This window comes from Podarcis gaigeae (assembly GCF_964106915.1).
Source record: "Podarcis gaigeae genome assembly, chromosome: 11".
Classification (NCBI taxonomy): domain Eukaryota; kingdom Metazoa; phylum Chordata; class Lepidosauria; order Squamata; family Lacertidae; genus Podarcis; species Podarcis gaigeae.
Window position 1 is genome coordinate 10,208,171 of NC_139687.1, and position 18,110 is coordinate 10,226,280.

Consider the following 18,110-nt stretch of genomic DNA (forward strand, 5'->3'; position numbering starts at 1 on the left):
ATGACCCAGAAGCTGTCTGAGGACAAACGCCGGCTCCCTTGGCCTATAGAGCAAGATGAGCGCCGCAAACCTAGAGTTGTCCATGACTGGACCTAACGGTCAGGGGTACCTTTACCTTTACCTTTAATGTATTCAAAATTTGTTCAGTGACTCTTTAAAAAATTGGCATAGCAGATAGAAAGTGAGGGGAACAAAAGGATTACACATTTTTCGAAGTGGGCCAATTACCCTAGTACTTCTATATGTTTTCCTCATCTCAATTAAGTGATAGACATCCTGTTGGCAAAAAAACCCTTTCCCACCTTGTGTCAGGCACCTTCTCCAGCAATGGTTGACATATCCAGTTTATGAACAAGTCTTGGGCTAGGCTAACACCCCCATCATCTGTAGTTGACAGTATCCCCACATTGTGAGGAAATGGCAATATGGAACACGCCCATGGCTTTGGGGGTAAAAAACCTTTTTTAAAAAACACTTCATACACTTTGCTACAGAAATGACAAAGGATGCTGCAGAGGACATAAAACTTACTCAGCCTTTTCCAACCAATAGCGAAGATGAGATCCACACTTCCACCACAAGTTGACCAAATCTGCTCTGCTAAATTTGAAGGGCACTGGAAACGCATAACAGCCATACACTCAGGAGCTACTGTATAACCAACAATGACTTCCTGGAGCATGTTCATTTGTGTGTTTTCAGACTTGTGAATGCCCTAAAACATGGTTGGGGTTGCAGTTGGTTTGGCACCTGTTCAGTGGCGTAGAGTGGGTTGTCAGCACCTGGGGCAAGGCAAGTAATTTGCGCCCCCTAACCCGTGGATTTGCGCCCCCTAACCCTAACCCCCAGATGTTGCACCCGGTGCGGCCAGCCCTCCCTGCACCCCCCACGCTACGCCACTGCACCTGTTCACTTTGCATTATTACTGAAAGATCCAAAGGTATTTAAAAATGGCACCAGCTGGCCTATTACGGTCCCTATTACCTCCAATAATTGCAGAGTCACTCCTTATTGCATTAGCTAAAGGTTCTCCCTCATCTATTGGTCCCGAATGATCTGTAGCAGAAACAAAAAGGGAAAATGACAGAGGCAAGCAGAGAGAGGAGAGTTTTCAATATACCCATGTACACAGCTACAGCCTACATACTGTATGCAACGACATACAGCTATACAAAACGGGTACACAATAGTATATATGCAAGGCTGCTAAGAACAAGGGTGTTGGGGGGGGTTGTTGTTGCTTTTAATTCACTGTGTATAATTAAACTGCACATACAAAAAATAAAAAATAAACACTTAGAGGGAAAGACATAGGTTGAGAGGGTGGGGGGAAAAGAACCCAGTACCTTTGGACCCTATCCTTTAGGTTTGCTGCTAGGCAACCTAATACTGAAGAAGAAGAAGAGTTTGGATTTGATATCCCGCCTTTCACTCCCCTTCAGGAGTCTCAAAGCGGCTAACATTCTCCTTTCCCTTCCTCCCCCACAACAAACACTCTGTGAGGTGAGTGGGGCTGAGAGACTTCAAAGAAGTGTGACTGGCCCAAGGTCACCCAGCAGCTGCATGTGGAGGAGCAGGGAATCGAACCCGGTTCACCAGATTACGAGTCTACCGCTCTTAACCACTACACCACACTGGCTCTCGAGTTTCTCTTACTGAAACTCTGAACCTTTGTCTTGTATTCTGTTTCAGGGTGTAGAACAAATGAGAGCCATATGCTTGCTACCTGCAAATGAATGAGTTGTTTCACTTGATGTTGAGTCAGCTCCTGCTAAAGTGCCGCAGTTGGACTGGGTGAAATGTCCTTTCACAGTGACTGGAGCTGAGCTGGAATGGTGCAGCGCAGCCTTCAGGGGAGTGATATGGTTGAATTGCACTGAAGAGAGACATCCAACGAACCCCTGAGAGTTTGCCTTCATGGTGTCTGGGTCTACATCACTATTCTCTGCTAATCAAAAGAAACAGAAGGAAATTAATCATAGTGCAAATGTACAAAACAAAGAGACAGAAGAATAATTGAATAATTAACCTGTATTCCTCTGAGCCTCTATGCACATTGGCAACATATGCAAATTTGCCATCTCCCCATTTTTGGACTGCTTTTAATGAGAATATATTCATTATATATGTGTGTGTGCATGTGTGAGAAAGAGAGAGAGAGAGAATATGAATGGCAGTTACTAGTCTGCCAATAAATATATTTTTTAATTAGCTATAGCACATTCAAAGCCCAAACTGTAAAACTCAATTCAGATGTTTTAATTATTGCATATATTTATATTCATTCTCCATAAACTTCAAACATTAATGGAAAATAATCCTAATCATGAATATGTAAACCACCATACATCATTCTGTATAAAAGCTATCAGACAAATTCTGATGTCTTAAGAGAGAGTTTCACATACAACCAATATTTTACTAGTATTGCTTAAGCTATATGTTTTATTTTATTTTATTTTGTCACATGAATTCCTTACCCATATCATGCTTTACTTACTTAAGAAATTATGTGTTGGGGGGGGATTTTAATTCAAGATACTTTATCTCCAATTTGAACCACAGTTTTGCACAAATGGACTCTCAAAGTTCTCTGTCCCATTTTTGGACAGAAAAATTGGGGACTAGAGCGAGGAGGACTTCAAAAGTTTATTGGGTGGGGGGTTACCCAAGTTTCACAGTTCATTCCTTTCCTCCTAAGGCTATCCCTTTTCCCTCCTGCTGCTGAAAATGTGGCAAACTAGTCACCATTTTGTGTCCTCCATATTGCCACACCACAAAAATATTGGGGAATAGGCTGAGAAAGGTCTCCAGGGTGGCTATCTCAGACACATCTCAGAATTTTTCTCAAAACATTATCTGAGAAATTTCAGCTCTGTTTTATTTTGAACTGTAAGGAATTCATGTGGCAAAATTTACTCTAATTCACAAAATATGAGGCATATAATATTCATAACATGAGAGACAAGCCTGGCTGAAGACATATTTCCTTGCAAGATAATGAGAAACATCTATTCTGTGAAGTCAGATCTATTTCACATTGTGTAAACCTATCACTACATCAAGTCTTGCAAATCTTACAGAATATTTTTGAACCTAAGCCTTTCTGGTGATGGTAATCGCTGCAATTATTTTAGTAAACACCTGTATGCTAATTTGTTCCTATCTGCAAGATAATGGCATGCAGAGCTCAATTTTAACATGCCAAGTGGAGATTAGGTTATGGCAAAATGTCAGTTAATGTCTTTATCACACAGTCATTGCATGATTCTAAAAACAAAAAACCGCCTTGCATAATATTGCAGGCATGTGAGCTACTTACAAAAACAAATGGTACACTTCAGAACAGCAGTCAAAGATTCTACCACATGGGTGATGTCAAGTTACAATACTACTTCCATTAATTAGTTCACAGGCGCAGCATAGGTGATGTAGTTTCTTCATTAATTAGCTGGAAATCACTATACCGACCATGACATTTCATTTACAGTCTCAAATGTTTGTGCCTAAAGAGCTTGCTACAATGAAGCTCTCACTTAAGCCTGTATTATATTATTGGGATACTTAACATTTACAGAGCCCAGTCCTGTTGGAAGCTGCAGTCAACCGGATCCCAGTGGGCCCAATATATTTTGCTCCTTGAAGAGGACAATATGGTGTCTTTCTCCATTCTTTATAGAAAAGATGACCAGACTGGCCTTGACTCTTATGTCAATACTGGTTGGCTAGCTTTGGGGCTCAGAAGGGTTAACCACCAGTAGGGGGAGCCCTGTTGATGCACCTCAACTAGGATCTCCCCCAGGGTCACCCCAGGAAAAAAGGGGCAAGTCCCTAGCCATGGGCTGCTTAAATAGAGCAAGCTACGCCCCTTGGTTGACCGGATTGGTCGGACTAAGGGTGACATGACTGGGGACTCCCTATTACGCGGGGGCTAGCTATGCCCCATGCACATGGGGCAAGCTGGCGAACAGCCCACAACTTCCTTTCCCTGGGAAGGGAAACTGCTTTCTCACACCCTTTCACACACATGGATTTGGAGAAGACCCCTAACTTAGCCTAGAGCATGACTGAGACGCGGGGGGAGCAGAAATACAATACAGGACATAGCATTTTGCACTGAAACACAGGACGATTCCATATTATACAGGGTGGGTGGCAATCCTATGTATCCATCACCTAAGGAGGCTGTCTCACTGGTAATCCCTGGTTATGCTTGACCAAGGACAACCAGCTCTAGAGACCTCCTGGTTCAGCATAACGTATGACTAACTGCAATGGAGCTATTCAGAAACTTCACAATGACTGCTCCTCATATTAAACGGGGGATGCCCTTTGCGTGGACGCGCGTAGCCCCTGGACCCTGGACCATTAGCACAGGCTTGGCTTTGCCTTCCCCCAGGTGGGATACCTGGAGGTCTCCACCCACCTCATCCAGTTGCCCAATCCCACCTGGGAGAAGCGTTGCCAAGGAGACCAGGCCAGGTAGGGGAGGGACTATCTGCCCACACCATAGAGGGAGGATCTTACCTGGGAATCCTCATTTGGCTCCAGAGCTTCTCCCACCCTACCCACCTTCAGTTAAGACTTATTTTGCAGGTTAACCTTTTCTCCACAGGTATGCGGGCGCTGCTACGTCAAGGTCGCTGTTGAAGGGCCGGAAAGGATTTCCCCTGCATTGGCAGGTTTTGCCTTTCCCGTAGCAAAACATCACAACTTTGGTGGTATCAGGCCTTGGGTGGAATCCCTTAGTCTATCTTCCTGAATGGGGGGGGGGGCATGCAGCGGTGACACACGCCCCCTTCCTCTTTGTGGTGGTGATACCAGGGTTCCCCGTTAAAGGGGTTTTTGAGGAGGAGGCTTTGGCCGAATGCCTAGATGTTGTCATTGCTCTCCCTGTGACGGCGGCGCAACGGGGCGGTCTCTCTCTGCTTGGACATATGTTTTCCAGAGCCAGCCCATCCCCCCCCCCACTGGATAACCCTGATGTTCCCCAGATCCCCGGCAGGGGACTGGGAGGGATAAACGCCCAATGCCTGAGCCAAGGTCTACCCACATCTGACATATAATAAAGTTGTGGCCAATTTAATCCCATAGCACGTTGTCTTGAGTCATTATTCCACATGGCAGGGGGGGGGAGCCCCAGGGTTTGGGGGACTCCACCTGTCCACGCAATGAAACAGCTAGATTGCTAACTTCAACTGGCTGCAGGGACCAATCCTTAAGTAGCTTTGCTTGGGGACAGCCTGTTTCTGGGCACAATGGAAGGTGGTGGCGCATGCTTTTAATGCTCTAATTGACTTGACGCCTGAGTATCTTTCCTGCATCTTTCTCCCCAAATGTTATGCTAACCAGCAGAGCCATTCAGAACAAAGGTGCTTCCCCAAAAGAGGTCTTTTTGAATAAGGTAAGCAATGAGGAAGAACACGGGAAAGTGAATCTGTCAGAGTGCTCATTAAATGGCCAAAGCTGTCACATCTTTTTGCAAACAAATTGGGATGAATTCTCAATAAACAGGTCATTTGGACATGTCTAGTATGTATTTTTTAAATGTTGCATAAAAAAATAAGATGTTGCATAAAAATATCAAATTTTGTTCGTAGGTGCACTTGTTTCTGAACTTATCCTTGTTCTGTGAACTGTCTTTAGCTCTCTTGTATTTTGAGATTGTTCAGAAAATGAAGACACAATTACCTCACTTACATACTTTAACATTGAACCTATTTCCATTTTTGTCTCACACATTTATCGCCAGAAAATGGGTAGAACATTCAGAGCACATAACAGAGCTCTAAACAAAATAGCATAATTATGAAACTTCTGTTAGAATGCTTTCCTTCGGATTCATGGACTGGATTTTAGAAATTTCTATAAAACATACTTTTACATTCAGACATGGAGATTGCTGTTTGTTTTCCTTGGTTATAATACTACTGCTTCTCTCCCAGCTTCTAATGTTTCTTTTACACTCCATGGTGGAACTGAGGCTTTTCCAGCGTTATACCACCCTGTTATGCTAAGTTTCACTCACATCAGTGGGGACGTATAGAACAAAAATGGACATCACTGGACATGTCACCACGCTTTGTGCCCATCTGTGATTCTGTTTCCCCATGATTCACCAATCAAAACAGCAGAATGGAACTATATGCAGGAATACCATCCCAAATTTCATCACATGGCACAATACATGAAAATGCTGGGGAAATTACAGCACAAAACCTCCAAGGTTTTGTGGCTTAATGTTGTTGCAAAACCATTTTTTTTCCTGGAAGCAATAAACATGGAAATGAGTGCTAAACTTCCACTAGATTCTGATGTATTTCCAGAAGTGGCTTTTAAGTCATGTGAAAGATCACGTAAAATGTAGAAATTATTGGGTAAGGAAATGCTAGGAAAACAGAATAAAGTATTGCCGGAATACAACCTCATTTTGGTTGCCTGCCCTTTTCAGTTTTCCTGAAATTTCTATGCACATTGCTTGTGGAAGGTAACATCCATCTAGTAGTGGCGCTATATTAATTTTTGCCACCAAGGACGAAAATGTTAATTGGCTGTAAATTAATGTGCTTACAAAAATGTACACTGCATGCATGTTTTCTATGGCTCCACACATTAGTTTCCAGACAGAAAATGTGATTCAAATTAGGAAAGAAAATCTTCCATGAAAGGTTCTCTTTCCCTTTTTTATTTCTGCAAGTATGAGTCCAGCTTTTAATAACTTCATATTTGGATCACAAGAGGTGTCATTTCTGCAGAGTTCCAATTAAATTATACTAAGCGTAATTTCTCACTCAAATTTAACACAAGAAAATTGTGCAACATTAAGACACAGAGCATTGTTGATTTCTAGCACTGAAAGGTCAGTGGGGTGTGCTACACAGTTACCCAGCTGGAAGAGTATTTCAGAGAAATTACAGGTGTACTATTTATCAATGCTTAGCATTTGCACCCACAACCAGAATAAAGAGGAAAGACACTTGTGTACCAAGGCCCTGTGACACAGCCACTCCCTATGTAATGAAATAACCAGACCAGACAACAACATATACAGTTATGGGGTTCAAATAGGCCACAACTCTATTGGTTATGGATATAAAGTTTTGGCATAGCCATTGGGTGAAGCCATTTATTTAACTCCAGCCCATCTGCTGGGAGTGTATCTAAGGGTAAACCACACCATAGGGGGGCCCTACAACCTATATAGAGTCCCCCCCCAGGGGTCCCTGCTGGAAGAGTTCTATGGCCTTTTCCCATCTGGGCATTGGACAGAAGCAACTCCTCACTGATCCCTTTAAAAGGATACCTTTAACCAAGGAGGGGTAGGCAGAGGCTAGACTAAGGCTTACCCAATGCCTAACATTACAAAGTTGTGACAACTGCTATGAGGGTTCTGAATGAAAACCGAGGAGGAGTGCGGCAACAGCCTCAATTTATTCTCCCAAGAGGACTGAAACGATGCTCATTGGCTGGCTGGTTCTGTCCCCTGGGGAATCCTCGTACCCAGGCCAACCTGCCATTGGCCAATCTGCAGACAGGCCTGGAGTCGTCCCCAGCTGGCCTCCGGATCGCTGACATGGGGCTGTGACCAGGCCACAATGCTGCCTGACCACTTAAGGTAAGTGGACTTCTGACTGGTACAACGAGGGTCACAACATAATGCTTATTATAACAAGGAGATAGGCAGTGATTACTCAAACTGTACAGGAAATCTGCCTAAAGCGGAAGCAACTTTCAGAGCTCCTGCCCAAGATAACAATGAGCCTGATCTATCTCTGAGATAGCAGATAGGTAAAGGTAAAGGGACCTCTGACCATTAGGTCCAGTCGTGACCGACTCAGGGGTTGTGGCGCTCATCTCGCTTTATTGGCCGAGGGAGCTGGTGTACAGCTTCTGGGTCATGTGACCAGCATGACTAAGCTGCTTCTGGCAAACCAGAGCAGCACACGGAAATGCTGTTTACCTTCCCGCAGGAGCCGTACCTATTTATCTACTTGCACTTTGACATACTTTCAAACTGCTAGGTTGGCAGGAGCAAGGACCGAGCAACGGGAGCTCACCTCGTCGCAGGGATTCGAACCACCGACCTTCTGATCGGCAAGTCCTAGGCTCTGTGATTTAACCCACAGTGCCACCCACATCCCTATGAAGCTGATAGGTACCCCTGCCTGTACGGGCCAGTCTTGACAGACTCTAGGGTTGTGCGCACACCTCACTCTAGAGGCCGGGAGCCAGCGCTGCCCGCAGACACTTCCGGGTCATGTGGCCAGCGTGACAAGCTGCATCTGGCGAGCCAGCGCAGCACACGGAAACGCCATTTACCTTCCCGCTACTTTTATCTACTTGCACCCAGGGGTGCTTTTGAACTGCTAGGTTGGCAGGCGCTGGGACCGAACAACGGGAGCGCACCCCGCCGCGGGGATTCGAACCGCCGACCATGCGATCGGCAAGTCCTAGGCACTGAGGTTTTACCCACAGCGCCACCCGCGTCCCCATGAAGCCCCATGGCTTGTCCACGGGAGGTGAATTGACACGGTTTTGTGGTAATGTATCAGTATCATCCTATGAAGCTGATACATTACCACAAAACCATGTCAATTCACCTCCCGTGGACAAGCCAATGCCTGTCATATAGGATGCAGAACTGATGTCTGAGCTGTGCCTATTAATTGCACAATCACTACAACCTGCCATCTCTGAGTTAGAAGCAATCTGCTGACTGATTGTGCCCCATCTCATCACACCTCTTACGTTGCTAAAAGAGGCTCGTTCAATTCAAAGTATCTAGGAATGGGGAATCTACACTCACCATCTTGGTGCCTTTAACCACTAGTGTGTGCTTGTAAATTATTTGCCTGCATAGAATTGTCCGCTGTTACTGGATTCCCTCTCCCATCTATTGGCATCCCTCCAGCAGAAATGGTCAACCTTGACCTCAAGGCAGTTGATGGGGGGGAATTTCCCACTCTGCCCTTGCACAATAAGGACTCTCCTCCTTCTGGAGGGGAGGTGTTGTGGGCGGGAGACGATTCCCACGTCACGCAGGGGGCATTGGAATGTGTTGTTGGTGTGTGGAAGGGCAAGGTGTGGCCATCGCCTACCCCTTCGAATTTGGGTATTCCATTAAAGGAATCTGGGGTTATGAATCCTGTCCGATTCCTGTGTGTGGTGGGGGGCCATGGCACGACCCTCGGTGACATCAGGGGAGAGCTTATAGTTGTATTAGCATCAACAGGCTCCACCTACTGGTGAATAACCCCTCGTTAGGCTCACCCCTCTCCGAGTGGGTGGAGTCAATCTTCCATGGTCCAATGCCTAAGCCAATACCTTCTCACCTGCTGTAATCAATAAAGTTCTGGCCTTTTCTTGCCCATTAACCTTATATGCTGTGTCCACGTGTCTTTATTCCACCAAGCGGGGATCGGGTCCTCGAACCACAAGCTATTTCTACTGTGCGACCAGGGACAGGCAAACTGGGAACTAAGCTGGTAGGAGTGAAAGTTGGGTTTTTTCACCACTTCCTGCACTCTGTCTCAATGCCCTTGTGCCCTGAGCTGGATACGACTCCATGCACACGCACCCCAGTCTTTTGGAGTCACAAGGAAAGAGTGGGTTTGTTGTAAGAAAACTCACTTTAAATGTACTACATCACATAATCAACATTCTACATTTGTAATTCCATCAGTTCTTTTCTGAAAGATTCATTACAGCAGTTTTGTAAAACTGGACATTTTTACAGGCTGGCATTTTGAATCACTGAATGGTTTGCTTGCTTCTCAGAAGAGCTTTGAAAGCTAAATCAAAGATTACAAAGTTACAAGCTGTATTCATGTACAGGCAAATATTTAGGACAAGCTATTCTATAATATTTTACCATATTTACACTCTATAAAACCCGAGCCTCTTCCACCTAAATCCAACTCTCAAACCACAACCCCTTGAGGAGTCCTGATTATTCCTCCTGAAATAAAATAGCAGAATGATGTGTTTTGTGTACAGTGGTGCCTCGCAAGACAAAATTAATTCGTTCCGCGAGTCTCTTCGTCTTGCGGTTTTTTCGTCTTGCGAAGCAAGCCCATTGACGGCTTAGCGCTATTAGCGGCTTAGAAAAAGGGGGGGGAAAGGGGAAAAAACTCGCAAGACTCGCAAGACGTTTTCGTCTTGCGAAGCAAGCCCATAGGGAAATTCGTCTTGCGAAGCGCCTCGAAAAACGGAAAACCCTTTCGTCTAGCGAGTTTTTCGTCTTGCGAGGCGTTCGTCTTGCGGGGCACCACTGTATTCTGGGAGGCCGTGCTATACCACAAGTTGCATTACTTGACCTCCTTACATAGATGAATATATTCGAAAACAGAACTTCTGTGATATGATTTGCAAAGGTGCATCATTCAAAAGGAATGTCATTTTGCAGCTTGAGCAATTAACTCATTGTCTTTTGCCTATAACATGAGTGTGATTTAGCCTTTTCTTTGTTACTGCACAGAGAATGCCATGTTTCGTTATGCCTGATTGCAAAAATGGAAAAGATAAGTATGAAATTATTTTTAATGGAATCCACGTGCACATCTTTCTAGGAGCACTTACCAGCGATTACATGTATGCACTTTGACAAGAATGAAGCTTCTACCTTGATTGTCACTCTCTGCCTAATCAAATGTGAGAAAGAAATGTTTCTCAACAAGATTAGCATTAGTGTGTGTGTGTGTGTGTGTGAGAGAGAGAGAGAGAGAGAGAGAGAGATTATTTTTTGGGGAAAATCTACTGCACTGTACTTACCTAGGATCTTGCCAAGTGTGAGCGATTTGATTGCATTGAATTGTGTATCCGAAGAAAGAAAGAATTTCATCCTTTCATTGTGGTCAATCTTCAATATTATTCAGTGAGATGCAAAACGTAGTTGGATGTAGGACAGTTGAAATGGTAAGGAGGAGGAAAAAGAAATAATTGTCAATGAAACAATTAACTTAAGTGAATGACACTAAAGCAATATGAAATTTATTAAAACACACGTAACAGTTAGGTAAACCACTTTGTATAGACCTCTCTTTGATTTTTTTTTTTAAACTGTGCTATTATGGCCAAGGTATTGTTTAAGGAATGGCAACTTATAAACAGCTCTTTTAATATCCATTTGGGTAGTTCTTATCTATTCATCTGTAAGTACAGTATAATTGGCGAGCCTCATGAAAGGACAAAAATGTCTTACCTACCAAACATAAAAGCTCTTGCTTATCTGAGAATGAACTTTTTAAATTTGAAATAATTAACTATGATGCTATGTAAGTACCTGTGTTATTATATAAATTGCTTGCCTTCAAATGCTGATGACAGCACATATCTGTGCTCCACAAGCTCTTAGCCCAATATATTTTTTGATTGCGACATTTCTACAATAGGTTTTGTTCAATGCAACCACATTCAGATATGATTTATGCAAGCTAATCTTCCAGTCCTCTTAGAAACTGTGTAATGAGGTAGGAATAAATACATTTTCCAAGTAACTTTTTCATTAATCCCCGTAGAAGTGCATATTCCACAGAAGTAACTAGAAGTCTTGGGTCATAATACATTTTGAAAAACAGACAGAACTGATTTATATTTTCTTTTACAATAGATTTCATAAAATGTATACTAACGACAGCTCTAAAAAAGAAAAGTGAAAAGCCTATTCCACACAACAGGCTGCTTTGAAGACATGCATTCTTCCTGCTCAACCCAATCTCTGGTCTAACTGAGGCTGGAATTCTTAAGCAGTATTTGGGAGAAGTCAAAGCTTCTCTCTCACACACAATAAATATGAATTTATTAGTAACATCTTGGGGTCCATGGGCAAATTTCAACATTTGGGAAACTGTTTTTCATGTATTGCCACAAAATGCCTACCGTTGATTATGTCTAATGACAACATGGCAACCGTGGGATAGTCACAAAACAAGACTTGCCCAAGAAACTGAGTGCAAGACAAAAGTTGGATCAGAGATTGAGATGTCAAGCCATGTATTTGATCCAAGATACCATCCAATTTCCCTGAAGAAAAACGATGATGCAAGGAAATGCACCCACACAACAAAACACCTCCCTCCAGATAAACAACAACACACATTTTTTTTAAGGATTTAAAGGATTCAATCCTGTTGCCTAATTAAAACTAGGATGCCTTTTGGTCCAAGATTTCTAAACAATTAATATAATTGATTAAGCAACAGAAGGTTGCAGTCGTGGTTTTCTAAATGATTCCCCCCCCCCCCTTGGTGAACAAAGTATGCAGACTCCTCCCCATGAACATCCATGCCCTATGAAAATAAAAGACAGTACAGTGGTACCTCTGGTTATAAACTTAATTTGTTCCAGAGGTCCGTTCTTAAGCTGAAACCGTTCTTATCCTGAGGAGCGCTTTCACTAATGGGGCCTGCCACTGCGCGCGCACCTCCGACACACAATTTCCGTTCGCATCCTGGGGCAAAGTTCGCAACCAGGAGCAGCTACTTCCGGGTTAGTGGCGCTCATAACCTGAAGCGTTCATAACCAGAAGTGTCCATAACCAGAGGTAAAGGTAAAGGTTCCGGGTCATGTGGCCAGCATGACTAAGCCGCTTCTGGCAAACCAGAGCAGTGCATGGAAACACCGTTTACCTTCCCGCCAGAGTGGTACCTATTTATCTACTTGTACTTTGACATGCTTTCAAACTGCAGGTTGGCAGGAGCTTGGACCGAGCAACGGGAGCTCACCCCGTCATGGGGATTCGAACTGCCGACCTTCTGATCGGCAAGTCCTAGGCTCTGTGGTTTAACCCACAGCGCCACCCGCATCCCTATAACCGGAGGTACCACAGTATAAAATGACCTGTTCTTCACAGCAGCATTGTATCATGCCAGGGACATTTCCTCCTTTTTAAACTGGGATGAAGAGGGGACGATGCAAAGCAGCAGAGAGGTTGGATTGGCTCTGCCAGTGTGTTTGAACAATGTCACCCTCCCTGTACCTCACTCCTCTAACTTTTGTCAAGTAGCAGCAATGCAACTGGAGCTCAGGTGAGCTGTATTTTATCAGCTTAGGTTTTTTATATATATAAAGAAAATACTGTACAGCTTTTATAGTATGTGAAGATGTAGCCAGACGGAGTGATCAATGGGATTGATAAAGGGTGGAATATAAACAGAATATATAAATGTGCCTCCATTTTTAATTACAGGAGAATTGGACACCTCGGTTAGAAGATGTTCAGGAAACACTATTAGGTAAAAGTAGAGAAAAGCCACACCACCATCTAGCAAGGTTCTTCCCTTTCTTCATTAAGCCTTTAAAATTGTAATGTTTGATAGGGGTAAAAATACCTTGCAGTTCTTCTGTGCTTCCTGCTGTTCTACATAAATTATCAATCTCAGCCTGCTATAGTCATTAGTTGGAAAGATGACATGAATCAGGATTTTGTTATTTTGGTGCCAATACTCTGTGAATGAGACTTTGACCTTTTTTTAAACGGGGAAAGATAAACATCAAAGACATCACTTTGCCAAGGTTCCCTCTGCCCAGCAAGAGTCTGCTATGTTTTGCTTTACTTCCTGAGGCACTCGACATAAGCACTCAACACACACATACAACGGCCACATGCTATATTCTATTTATTTATTTTATTTTGCTTTGGGGCTCGTCCTCTTTGATGACAATCTTTATTTTCTTTTCATTTTTTGGCATTACCTCCACAAATAGCTTTTCTTCCTCTCTGTTAATCTTCACACGGTGAAGCTGCCCATCGGCCATGCTTTTGAAATTGATGCTGAAGATGTCAGGAGCTTGATGGCTATCCAGCTTGTACCTGATCTGTAAACTTCCTGAAGGAATTGGGGAAATGATATTTTAGTTTCATGAGTGGTATATACAAAACGCCTAGTTTTCAATGTTCATGACCGGGGCATATACAAAATACCTGGTTTCCAGTTTACATAAATGCATCTGAAAAATGATGGTGGTAGAATATTTTATTTACTTACCCAAGGAATATTTTAAATAAGAAGGAGACACAAGATAGAAAATATGGAAATTACCCTTCATGCTTAACTCTGTCATGTTAGTTCTACTTAGAGTAGGCCTATTGAAATAAATGGACACAACTAACTTGGTTTTATTCATTTAAACTCTGATTATGTTAGGTGGATACAATCCATAATTATCCAGAGTGTTCATGAATATGAATACAATCCAAAACAAAAGCCCAGAGCTGCAGCATAGTTTTTAAAAATTGGACTGTCCTGCTCTCTCAAAAAGGCAGTCTACATGGAAAATCATAAGGCCACAATCTATCAACCACTGCTTTGCTCTCTCCATAGGAAAAGCTAGCAGTGTTATGTAGTGGGTAGCATGTCAGACTATGAGCTGGGACACCCAGTATCAATACCCACTCTGTGATGAAGCTCATCGGATATTTTTGGTCCAGTCACTGTTTCTCTGCCTATTCGTATTTCACAGGCTTGCTGTGAGAATAAAATGGGGAGGGGAAATACCATGTGACCATCTAGAGCAGCAGTTCTCAACCTGTGGGTCCCCAGATGTTGTTGGACTACAACTCCCATCATCCCTGAGCTCAGGTCTTGCTAGCTAGGGGTGATGGGAGTTGTAGTTCAAAACATCTGGGGACCCACAGGTTGAGAAAGGCTGATCTAGAGCTTATTGGAAGAAAGGTAGATGATAAATGTAATGCATAAATAAATTACAAACATAACTCAAAATACAAGAAGGGCCTCAGTTGCATGACCGAGAGCATGATTTGCGTGCAGAGGATGTGAGGCTCAATTCCAGCATCTTCTTTCAGAAAGACTTGGAAAGAACCCAGAATGATAACTTGGAAATGTGCCCTGGATGGCATCAGGGTGCATGGATTAGCATCCAGCAGTGGCATGCACTGAAACTTTTCTTTTTTTTAAAAAAAATAATAATATTTATTAAAGTTTTGAAAGTTACAGGGAAAAAAGAAAAAGAATTAAACATAACAAAACCATACAATACAATACAAAGACAAAAATACTACATATACATAACAAAAATAAAACAAAAACAATTTAAAAAACACATCCAATACTTTCAATGTTATTAACTTTCTTTTACTTGTTTCAGCGACCTCCTCACACCTCCCTTTTTTTGTATTCCACTTCGATTAATTGTTTCAGCAAATCCTTTCCATCTTCCAATTACTTCCCTTGATCTAGATGCTATACTCCTGCATCAATAGGAGTACAGCATCTAGATCAAGGGAAGTAATAGTGCCACTGTATTCTGCTCTGGTCAGACCTCACCTGGAGTACTGTGTCCAGTTCTGGGCACCACAGTTCAAGAAGGACACTGACAAACTGGAACGTGTCCAGAGGAGGGCAACCAAAATGGTCAAAGGCCTGGAAACGATGCCTTATGAGGAACGGCTAAGGGAGCTGGGCATGTTTAGCCTGGAGAAGAGGAGGTTAAGGGGTGATATGATAGCCATGTTCAAATATATAAAAGGATGTCACATAGAGGAGGGAGAAAGGTTGTTTTCTGCTGCTCCAGAGAAGCGGACACGGAGCAATGGTTCCAAACTACAAGAAAGAAGACTCCACCTAAACATTAGGAAGAACTTCCTGACAGTAAGAGCTGTTCGACAGTGGAATTTGCTGCCAAGGAGTGTGGTGGAGTCTCCTTCTTTGGAGGTCTTTAAGTAGAGGCTTGACAACCATATGTCAGGAGTGCTCTGATGGTGTTTCCTGCTTGGCAGGGGGTTGGACTCGATGGCCCTTGTGGTCTCTTCCAACTCCCTCCCTAAGCTGGGCTGAAGCTTCTGTAATTTACCAGGAACATTTAGCCAAGTCTCCCTAGCCCACAATAATAATAATAATAATTTATTATTTATACCCCGCCCATCTGGCTGGGCCTCCCCAGCCACTCTGGGCGGCTTCCATAAAAACCAAAAATACAGTAAAATCACACATTAAAAACTTCCCAGAACAGGGCTGCCTTAAGATGTCTTCTGAATGTCAGGTAGTTGTTTATCACTTTGACATCTGCTGGAAGGGCGTTCCACAGGGCGGGCGCCACTACCGAGAAGGCCCTCTGCCTGGTTCCCTGTAGCTGTGCTTCTCGCAATGAGGGAACCGCCAGAAGGCCCTCGGCGCTGGACCTCAGCGTCCGGGCAGAATGATGGGGGTGGAGACGCTCCTTCAGGTATACTGGACCGAGGCCGTTTAGGACTTTAAAGGTCAGCACCAACACTTTGAATTGTGCTCGGAAACATACTGGGAGCCAATGTAGGTCTTTCAAGACCGGTGTTATATGGTCTCGGCGGCCGCTCCCAGTCACCAGTCTAGCTGCCGCATTCTGGATTAGTTGTAGTTTCCGAGTCACCTTCAAAGGTAGCCCCACGTAGAGTGCATTGCAGTAGTCCAAGCGGGAGATAACCAGAGCATGCACCACTCTGGCGAGACAGTCCGCAGGCAGATAGGGTCTCAGCCTACGTACCAGATGGAGCTGGTAAACAGCTGCCCTGGACACAGATTTGACCTGTGCCTCCATGGACAGCTGTGAGTCCAAAATGACTCCCAGGCTGCGCACCTGGTCCTTCAGGGGCACAGTTACCCCATTCAGGACCAGGGAATCCTCCACACCTGCCCGCCTCCTGTCCCCCAGAAACAGTACTTCTGTCTTGTCAGGATTCAACCTCAATCTGTTAGCCGCCATCCATCCTCCAACCGCCTCCAGACACTCACACAGGACCTTCACTGCCCTCACTGGTTCTGATTTAAAAGAGAGGTAGAGCTGGGTATCATCTGCATACTGATGAACACCCAGCCCAAACCTCCTGATGATCTCTCCCAGCGGCTGCATGTAGATGTTGAAAAGCATGGGGGAGAGGACAGAACCCTGAGGCACCCCACAAGTGAGAGCCCAGGGGTCTGAACACTCATCCCCCACCACCACTTTCTGAACACGGCCCAGGAGGAAGGAGCGGAACCACTGTAGGACAGTGCCCCCAGCTCCCAGCCCCTCAAGACGGTCCAGAAGGATGTTATGGTCGATGGTGTCAAACACCGCTGAGAGATCCAGCAGAACTAGGAAACAGCTCTCACCTTTGTCCCTAGCCTGTCGGAGATCATCAACCAGTGCGACCAAGGCAGTTTCAGTCCCATGATGAGGCCTGAATCCCGACTGGAAGGGATCCAAATGGTCCGCTTCTTCCAGGCGTGCCTGGAGTTGTTCGGCAACCGCTCGCTCTATCACCTTGCCCAAGAATGGAAGATTTGAGACTGGGCGATAGTTGGCCATTGTGGCCACATCTAAAGATGGTTTTTTAAGAAGCGCTTTAATAACCGCCTCTTTCAGTGGGTCTGGGAAGGCTCCCTCACAGAGGGAAGCATTCACCACCCCACGAAGCCCATCGCCCAGTCCTTCCCTGCTAGCTTTTATAAGCCAGGATGGGCAAGGATCCAGGAGACAGGTGGTTGGCTTCACTCGTCCAAGCAGCCTGTCCACATCCTCGGAGGTAACAGATTGGAATTGATCCCACTCAACTTGACTAGACAGAACTCTAGCACTCTCCCGCCCTGGCCCTGCTCCCACGGTGGAGTCTACTTCTTCCCGAATCTGAGCGATTTTATCTGCAAAAAACTTTGCAAAATCATTGCAGGAGAATATGTGGCCCTAGAAACATCTGTTCAGCCATCGGGTTATCATTAACATACAGATCTTCCTAAAGGTAAAGGTAAAGGGACCCCTGACCATTAGGTCCAGTCGTGACCGACTCTGGGGTTGTGGCGCTCATCTCACTTTATTGGCCGAGGGAGCCGGCGTACAGCTTCCGGGTCATGTGGCCAGCATGACTAAGCCGCTTCTGGCGAACCAGAACAGCGCACGGAAACGCCGTTTACCTTCCCGCTGGAGCGGTACCTATTTATCTACTTGCACTTTGATGTGCTTTCGAACTGCTAGGTTGGCAGGAGCAGGGACCGAGCAACGGGAGCTCACCCCTTCGCGGGGATTCGAACCGCCGACCTTCTGATCGGCAAGTCCTAGGCTCTGTGGTTTAACCCACAGCGCCACCCGCGTCCCTACAGGTCTTCCTACTCAACTGCAGATATGAATGTAAGAACAAACAG

At 44.5% G+C, this 18,110-nt stretch overlaps 1 protein-coding gene across 10 annotated transcripts in view; it reads right to left on the bottom strand.

The window, feature by feature from the left end:
- The window catches only part of CNTNAP4 (contactin associated protein family member 4), a 361,367-nt gene that overhangs the window by 5,887 nt on the left and 337,370 nt on the right, over positions 1 to 18,110 (bottom strand). For 6 of the 10 annotated variants that reach the window (XR_014555948.1, XM_083701909.1, XM_083701904.1 and 3 more), the window contains exons 20-23: positions 13,693 to 13,826; positions 10,771 to 10,858; positions 1,727 to 1,948; positions 985 to 1,056 (exon numbers count right to left, since the gene is read on the bottom strand). Coding sequence is in view for 8 of the 10 variants with exons in the window: in XM_083701909.1 (XP_083558035.1) it covers positions 985 to 1,056; positions 1,727 to 1,948; positions 10,771 to 10,858; positions 13,693 to 13,826 (516 nt within the window). In the remaining 2 variants the exon portion in view is untranslated. Of the gene's footprint in view, positions 1 to 375; positions 751 to 905; positions 1,057 to 1,726; positions 1,949 to 10,770; positions 10,859 to 13,610; positions 13,827 to 18,110 lie in introns of those variants that run through there. The other 4 variants (XM_083701906.1, XM_083701905.1, XM_083701908.1 and 1 more) reach the window with 3 other exon arrangements.